Below are 9,209 nucleotides of genomic sequence, written 5' to 3'. Positions count from 1 at the left end.
ACAAACTACTATGATGAATCACAGTTTACATAAAAGTTTAATAACACAAAAATCTCGCGAGTCCGTCGTGAATTACATCGAGAAATACTTGAATAAGAACCGCTAATTCGCTATAGGCAACTACAGTTTAATTTATAAACAAAATTATATATTTAATTAATAGTTTAATTATTTTGTTCGTCTCTATAATTTTGCAAAATTTTTAATTAGATTTTTATATATATACTTTTTAACTTAGATAATATTAATATATATAATAATATTATATATTAATAATATAAGAAAAAATTCAATTCAAAAATTGATAAAATTCATTTTTTTTTAAAAAACAAACTATCGAATCGAATATGAATCTTATTCATACAATATCGAAGGAATTTGCGGTTTTTTACTTCCCTTTTAGATTTGGAAATTGTCCATTTTCAAAAAACCAAGAAATTCTTGCACCAAAATTTTTTTAAATTGGATTTCTATACATTTTTTTGTTTTATTTAGATTTTTGCACCAAATTTTTTTTAGTTAGATCTCTATAAAATTAAATAAATTACTGTCAAAAGGAATTTAATTAAAAAAAATTTAGTGTAAAGACCCAATTAAAAAAAATATAAAGATCTAATTAAAAATATTATAAAACTATAGAAACCAACAAAATAATTAAACCTTAATTAATATATATTCTGTCAGACAATCTTCTAACTCGTGTGCATTCCCTCTTAAGAATTTTTAGCTCCTTCTCTCTAATTACTCTAAGCTCTGTAGGTGTATCTCTAGATAAGTATGGCAGTAAAATTAATATCATTAACACATTATAAATATCAAATTTTTCAAAAGAAAAACAAAAGGAAATGAGAATTTTCTTTCTTTCATAAAATACATTAGTCTAGCAGTATGCGATAATTGATTCAACCAACATTAAATAAATTTATGGTATTCGAATCTTGGAAAATAATTAAATAATTAAATAATTACGAGTGTTATAAATTTTATTTTTTCTTTCAAGTTTTATATTTTTAAAACTGATATATATTTAAATATTTTACTTATTAATAAACGACACATCAATTAGATAATTGTCGGATAGAATATATATTAATTAAATATATGATTTTGTTTATAAGCTGTGGTGGCCCACAACAATTTTTGGTCAAGTATTTTTCGATTAAATTCTCATTTTAGTCTCTAAAATTCACACGATTATTTATTTTGGTCCCTAAAATTTAAAATTATCTATGTTGGTTCTCCAGATTCAAGTTCGAATATCAATATGGTCTCTCAATTCTTTTCAACGATGACTAGACAAACGAAGTGCTGAGATTGCATCCTCTCTGCCACACTGGATGATGAGTAAACGACATCGTTTACCTTTAGCATTCAAACAAGTTAGAAATGAAGAATAGTAGAGATAGAAAAGAAGACCAATACTTTATTTTGGGTCTCCATCGTTTCTTCTCCTTTTATATACAAAACAACAACATTTCTGACTTGTTTGGTTGTCAAGAATAAACGATGTCGTTTACCCATCATCCAACGTAGCAAGAACGGTGTCATTTGAGCACTTCGTTTGCCTAGTCATCAACGGAAAGAGTCGAGGGACCACAATGGTGCCTAAACTTGAATCTAAAGGACTAGTATAGATAATTTTGAATTTTAGAGATCAAAATAAGTAATCGCGTGAATCTCAGGGACCAAAATGAGTATTTAGTCAGTATTTCCAATGTAATCCGCAATGGGTTCAAGGGGTTTTGGCGTGATCAAGCTTTTCTTAAACCACGACTTATCGTAGCGGTTTACATGTTAAAACCCTACCAGCTGCAGCAGTTTATAGGGCTGACAATGGATAGGGTAAAATAGGGTTTGAATTCTATCCTAATTTTATTTGTGGGTTCAGAATCTTTCAACTCTAACCATACTCGCATCTTAAAGTTCTAAATCCTACCTTATCCGACCCTACTTACAGAAAAATAAAATATTTTTAAGCGATATAAAATTCAATCATTTCAAATTTTATACAAATTAATAAAATAGAAAATAAAAGCTAAGTTCAAATTGAAATTAAAAACAATAAAATCTTAAAGAAATCCAACATAAAATTACAAATAATATGATCATCAACTAGTTTAGTGGTTATTTCAAGTTTTTATAAGAGAAAAATTATAAATTTAATACTCACTTTTTTCACTACATAGATAACTTTTACATATATATCATATAATATATTAGAGATGCGAATAGGGTACCCTACTCTGTCCACAATGGGTCGGATAGATAATTCTATCCGAACCGATTGGTCCAAATTAAATACTCACTAGTAGGATATATAATGCCAACTCTAACCGTTTATATGAAATTTATTTTATTTGTGTGTTTTATCTTTTTACTCAGGTCATATCAAAGTTAGATTTTAAGACTCTAATTTTCATATATTAATGTGATTTATCTGAAATTAAATGACATTTTGTTTTATTAAATAAATTTGATTATTTCATAATTTATGAGACAGATTAAATTATATTAATTTAGATTAATTGATCAATCGAATAACTCAAAATCCCATCAAATTCCTGGAATAATTTTACTAGTATTTTTAAAAATAAATAGTCACAAAAAATATCATGAATTAAATTTTTTAAATTATGAAAAATTCTCAACATCTTTATTTGTAGATAACTATCAAAATTATATGAAAAATTATTGCTTATAAAAATAACCAAAAGATGAAAATAATAAAAAGTTTCTAAAAGATAATATCATAACTTGATTAAAATAATTAAAAAAAATTCACTACTTGTGCATGCAATCGAGATTTTTTAATTAATTAGATAATTATTCGAAAAATAAATGCAAAAATTAAGACAAAATTCTATTGCTATATGCTTATACCTTTTTCATTTTATAAGAAACTTTTGGCCATTGACAAAAATTCATTTGGTATAAAATTCTTGAGAATACATATCTAATATATATTTTGTTTGGTCAAATTAACATTATCGGGTTATTTTTTGTTAATCATACGCTCAATTTCCACAATGTTCCATCCTTAATCCTTATTCCTTACAACGTGTGCACTTTCTGTGGGACCATCTTCATTTTAATGTTATCTTATCCGAAGCATCAAGACGGATGGATGGATGATGATGTTCTCCAATCATGTCACATTTTCACACAACACACAAACACCTCAAAACTTCGCTCCCAAAACCAAACACCTTATCTCCCATCCACTTCTACTCTCTCTTTCACATGACATTTTTCCTTTGATTTCTCTCCAATCACTTCAATGGCAGCCACCATTCCTTGCCACTACTATGCTTCTGCAGCCACCACATCCAAATTCTTCATCTCCAATAATGCACACTCCAAGCGTCTCACGTACCCTCTTTCTCTCACCAATGCTCGAGGATTCCGAGGTTTCAGTGCTGCTCGTTGCTCTTACCAACCACCACCCCATTATTCTCAACTTCAGAGTAAAGATGTAAGTCTTTTAAAAACCCAAGCTTTAGTGAGAATATGGCACCCCATTAACATTTTGTTTGAGATTCTGAGCTTAATCTTGTTCGTAATTGATGTTTCTGACCAAGAAGTTCTCATTATTATATGCACATCAACATAGTGTAGTATATCATCTATTCAAAATCTGCAAGTAGAAGTTTGGAATTTTGAACTTGGAAACCAAATTTGATTGAAAGGGCCTTGCAATTGCCCAACTGAACTCAAATATTTCAAAGCAACTAAGTGTACTAATAATTGACTTATTTGTGTCTTTATGAGTATGAGCCTTGATTAGTTGATTTGCTTCAGTATCCAGTCCTGTAGTACTATTACATACTTACATAGTAAATAGTTGGGAATAATATGCATTGCTAGTTTGTTAATTTTTGTAATTTTCAATAGAACATTTTATGTGCTTTTCATTTATGTCCTTCAAGTATTATAATGAATTTCGACCTTGTTCTAGCAGTTTAATTTGTTCTATTTCATCCCTACAGTCTTCAAAACGATTCAATATGATCACATTCAAATAAATAATGAACACACAACCATTAACATTACAACCTGACCTTCATATTAGTTTGTCCGTTTATAATTTGAATGCCGAAAAGGTAAGACTGAGATATTTTTAAGACATTAGGACATAAATAGGACCAAAAATGGAAAGCATGATTATAGTTGTCATGTATGATTAGGGGCATAATTCTTATCTTGTTACATTTTATTACAGAAAGGGAATTCGTTTTCCTTAAAGCAGTGTGCGATTTCTATAGCACTTGCAGTTGGGTTGATAACCGGAGTTCCTGCACTGGGGTTGCCTGCCAATGCTCATACAGCTAGCCCTGTGTTGCCTGATCTGGCTGTGTTGATATCTGGACCACCAATCAAGGATCCTGGGGCATTATTGAGATATGCTCTTCCCATTGACAATAAGGCAATCAGAGAGGTACAAAAACCACTTGAAGATATTACAGATAGTCTTAAGGTTGCTGGAGTCAAAGCACTTGATTCTGTTGAAAGAGTAAGACATAATTTTTTTTATTCTCTTGATCTTTGGTGTAGTGCTAATTCAGATTTTGAACTTTTGGTTTCTTTTACCTTTAAGGGTAGAAATTGAGTCACATTACTTGAAATGTAGAATGTGAGGCAGGCGTCTCGAGCTCTCAAGCAAGGGAAGACCCTAATTGTAACAGGGCTAGCAGAATCAAAGAAAGAACACGGAATCGAATTGCTTAATAAGCTGGAAGCTGGTATGGATGAGCTTGAACTGATAATACAGGATAGGAATCGAGATGCTGTTGCACCGAAACAGAAGGAGCTACTTAATTACGTCGGCGGGTGAGTATCTTCACAGTTGTATCACTAATTGTTTTCACCACAAGATGCTTTTCAGCATCAGTTATGCTCTATCTGTCCATTATTAAGAATCTGAAACTCTGAGAATTTAGGATTTCAAAAATTTATATAGATGATATGACAACATAAAGCACTCCTTGTTCCCTAGTCTGGTCATAGATTCATAGTAACTAACTTTCCAAAAGAGGTCTCTATCAAGGGTTGGTTGCTTCAATTATATTATTTAGTATCTAGTTTTAGCTTAAGTCCATGGGGCAAGTTACTAAGCCCGGACCAAAGCCTGACCCTGTAAATGAGCTGAGCCTTAGGTTCAACCAGTGGGCCAACATAGGAACTGCTAGAAAGAGTTCTCGGTCTAGGCCTCGAGGAATTTCATGTAAAATGGGTGTGTGACCTTAATTGCAAACAAAATTTGCAACCTGTATATTGATACATTTCTTTTATTTAGACACAGACAACAACATATCCTACGAGTTATAGGATGATCCATCGGGGCTGATTTGGGTGATGAAAACTTGCTTTTGATTTACTATTGGCTGGGAGAATGTAATCTCAGTCCAATTAGTACACTGGCTGGCCTCGGCTCCGGGTTCATCAAGTTGCTAAGTGAATGCATGGCTGCAGTCAGATATGTAACTAGTTTAGTGGCCTGTATCCTCTGTAAAAAATTGGAAGTTGAGGCAGACTTGGAAAAGTTAATCTCCTTGAGAAAGATTTTTTTCTCATATATAACCTTTCATTGACTGCAGCTGAGGGGGCATTGCGTTTCTGCAGTGTTGAAGAAGACATGGTCAATGGATTCCCATATGAAGTTCCCGAGGAATACCGAAATATGCCATTGTTGAAGGGGAGAGCAGCAGTGGATATGAAGGTCAAGATCAAGGACAATCCAAATCTTGAGGAATGTGTTTTCCATATAGTTCTTGACGGTTATAATGCCCCCGTAACTGCTGGAAATTTTGTCGATTTGGTAGAAAGGCACTTCTACGACGGCATGGAAATCCAGAGAGGTAATAAATCTGTTATTGTATTGATACGTGTTTAGGAGGGCATTTTCATAATTTTAGAGACAAGGGGCAGAATGGTAATTTTGTCATGTTCATGAATCTGAATACTAGAAGAATTATACTATGCTGGTCTTGGAGCAAGAAGCCCAACAGTGTTTTCGAGACGAATTCTTGATCTCCTTGAAGTCCAAGACGGGCATAGTATAATTCTTCTAGTATTCAGATTCTTGAACATGACAAGATTACAATTCTTCCCCTTGTCTCTAAAATGACGAAAATGTCATCCTGAACATGTATCATGTACATATACTATTCCCTTCTAATTGAATGTGATTTAGTAAGAATATGTTAAATCTTTTTGGTCTTTGTTTTAGAATATTGAAAACCCAAGCATAAAAAGAAACTTCTATGTAAATTAACACTATTACCAATTAAGAAATGTTATTGACAGAACTTCATTTCTATTGAACTTGCATGGATATTGTATTGTACATCTTCCATTCACCTAGACACGCTATTGAATTTTTTCATTTCCCCCTCCTTTGCTGCAGCCGATGGATTCGTTGTCCAAACTGGTGATCCTGAAGGCCCTGCTGAGGGTTTTATTGATCCAAGCACAGAGAAAACCAGGACAATACCTTTAGAAATTATGGTGAATGGGGAAAAGGAACCATTTTATGGAGCAACTCTAGAGGTATGCTAAAACTTATTAATGTTAATGCTTTTTATATGCTTGTTTATTATTGTGTTAAGAAGCCAGGCCAGGAATGATCAATGATGTAAGTGTTTGTGAGTCCAATAGTGGCTAATTGTGAGAGTGGGATAAATGAATTTGGGCCATTGGATTAAAATATAATGTTGTGATTTTTTTAAGTGATAAGATCATCTTAAATATTTGCTATTATCACATCACATTAATTATCTGCTCCTTTGTAGCTAACTTATTTATGGGTTTAGCTAAGGGTACATGTTAAGGTTATCGATTGAGAAAGCTTTTATGGAAAATAGACAAAGGTTAAGTTTTCAATGCATTTGTTATGCATTTATTAAAGTAAAAAGTTTAAAAAAATTTACTAATAATCTTAACATGTATCCTTAGGACACATTAGCTAAACCCTTTATTTATTACTACGTGTAGATAAATTATAACATGCCGAAGCGCATCCCCCTTTTTTTCTCTCGAATTATTGCCCTTTGTGGAACTATTTCAAAGCAGTACAAGAAGATGAAACCATCGAGGCTTTAACAATACTTGCTTTAAATGGAACTATCTTGTTAAAACCTCTCACAGCTGAAAACTTGATATTTTGTTGTTGATAATGATCCGGTTTGCGCAGGAGCTTGGTCTATACAAGGCTCAAACAAAGCTTCCATTTAATGCATTCGGAACAATGGCAATGGCAAGAGATGTAAGAATCTATTCTTCAACATCACTAATCTTTAAGTATTCCAATCCTTTTCACTTTTATTCACTCCTTTCGTGTTGTTGAGCAGGAATTCGAGAACAACTCGGGCTCTAGCCAGATATTTTGGCTACTGAAAGAAAGCGAGTTAACTCCTAGCAATGCCAATATATTAGACGGCCGATATGCTGTCTTCGGCTATGTAACAGAAAACGAGGATTTCTTGGCGGACCTCAAGGTTGGTGATGTCATAGAATCAATGCAAGTAGTGTCTGGCCTTGATAATTTGGTTAATCCAAGCTACAAGATTGCTGGCTAAATGAGTCTTTTAATTTAATTTATGTGCTTTTTGCTATTATTAAATTAAATACTTCACATGAGTGTTTATTGGAACTTAGCTTTCTCAAGGCTATTAGGGAAAACCAGGATGTAACATTTGCATAGTTTCACTCCCAAGTTTGTTCTCATTGTTCTCAGAAACCATTGTAGCTTTGTTTCAACCAATTCTTCAAAAAATCACAAACAATGATTGTTCTATGAGGAAATTATAGGCCATACAATTTCTTGCATCCATGTACCAGAGCTGCTCGTATGAGTAAGATGTGATATATTTTTGTATTTAAAAAATTTAGGGGAACTTATGAGCTATCCTCTGATATTCAGTATCCATGTATTTTATAAAATGACATTGAAATTTTTATTATGACACTTACACATGGCAAATCAAGGGCTACTATTGTAATTCAATTTAAACTTCAGGGAGGTCGTTGTTATTTTATCTTATAATTTGAACTTGAATAAGGATGGGATGAACTATACTCATTAGTCACTACCAAGTGATAACTGAACCATTCAAACTTCACCTAAGTTGAACACTGATGGCTATTATCAAAATGTAATGGTAGTGTAAGAACCTGTGGAAGAACAGGAAGGTTGGAATGCAACCATTTATTTTGACCATAAAAAAAAAATCAATTTTTGACAAAATAATGTAGAAAAAAAAATCATATTTAGCTCTCTCAAATTACTCTAAATTGAAAAAATGCACTAAATGCAAGAAAATATTTAAAAAAAATTGGAAAAAGCAGTTTTTTGTAAGTATACTTAAAAAAAAGAAATATTAAATCTTTTAAATTTGATGATGTCATGTTGAGTGAATTTTTTTAAAGACTTTGAAGTGAATAGCAAAAACTTTAAAAATAAGATTGAAAAATATCCTGAGATTGATTTTTTATTTTTTATAAATGTTCTAAATAATTTTTCAAATATTCTAACAAAAAACAAAATCAAATACATAAATCGTGTCATGAAAAAGGTGATATATTTTGTTACCTTAAAATTATTCTTAGAAGACCAAAAGGCTTTTTTTAGACCAATTTAAAATCAAAATCCAAATGGAGAAATTGACGTACCTCAAATCTGAATGAGAAGTCTTGTGATCATGATATATTATTTTACTGCAAAGGAGGTGGACTATAAAGCAGTCCAATGGTATGAGAGCAATATTCATGTGCGCTGCAAAACCATGCTCTCAGAGGAAATTACCATTGATAAAGTGAATTGGGTGATTAATTATCTTTTAATTTTTAAAAGAATTGGATTTTTTTTTTTGTAAGGTTGTGTGCGGATTTCTTTGAAAGAAAGGTCTCCTTATTATCTTTATATGGTTTGAGCATAGCCCATAAAATCCTCTCCACTAACTTATATGTAGCTGCTCTCCCAAGAGTCTCTCATGATTATTTATTATGTTTAAAATATTTTTTTAGGCAAAAAAGTTTTTTTTTAAATAAATATATTAAAAAATTAAAAAATTCAATAAAAAATAATTTTTAATAACTTAATAATACTTAAATAAGTACTACATTGGCCAGCGACAAACCCTTAAATGGAGCTCAGTACCGCGGCAGTTGGCGACAGATTAGTCCTTGGCCTATCGGGTTGGGAAATACCGTGG

General features: G+C 31.8%; 1 protein-coding gene across 1 annotated transcript; it reads left to right on the top strand.

The window, feature by feature from the left end:
• The first annotated feature begins 3,148 nt into the window (after window positions 1-3,148).
• On the top strand, window positions 3,149-7,963 carry LOC107490789 (peptidyl-prolyl cis-trans isomerase CYP38, chloroplastic). Its single transcript, XM_016111596.3, has 7 exons — window positions 3,149-3,472; window positions 4,220-4,510; window positions 4,628-4,827; window positions 5,620-5,855; window positions 6,404-6,546; window positions 7,190-7,261; window positions 7,347-7,963. Exons 1-7 carry the CDS (start codon window positions 3,278-3,280, stop codon window positions 7,572-7,574), a joined length of 1,365 nt encoding a protein of 454 aa, XP_015967082.1. The 5' UTR covers window positions 3,149-3,277; the 3' UTR covers window positions 7,575-7,963.
• The last annotated feature ends 1,246 nt before the right edge of the window (window positions 7,964-9,209 follow it).

The sequence above is a fragment of the Arachis duranensis genome, chromosome 5, assembly GCF_000817695.3.
Source record: "Arachis duranensis cultivar V14167 chromosome 5, aradu.V14167.gnm2.J7QH, whole genome shotgun sequence".
Taxonomy (NCBI): domain Eukaryota; kingdom Viridiplantae; phylum Streptophyta; class Magnoliopsida; order Fabales; family Fabaceae; genus Arachis; species Arachis duranensis.
This window is presented reverse-complemented; position numbering and strand designations above follow the sequence as displayed.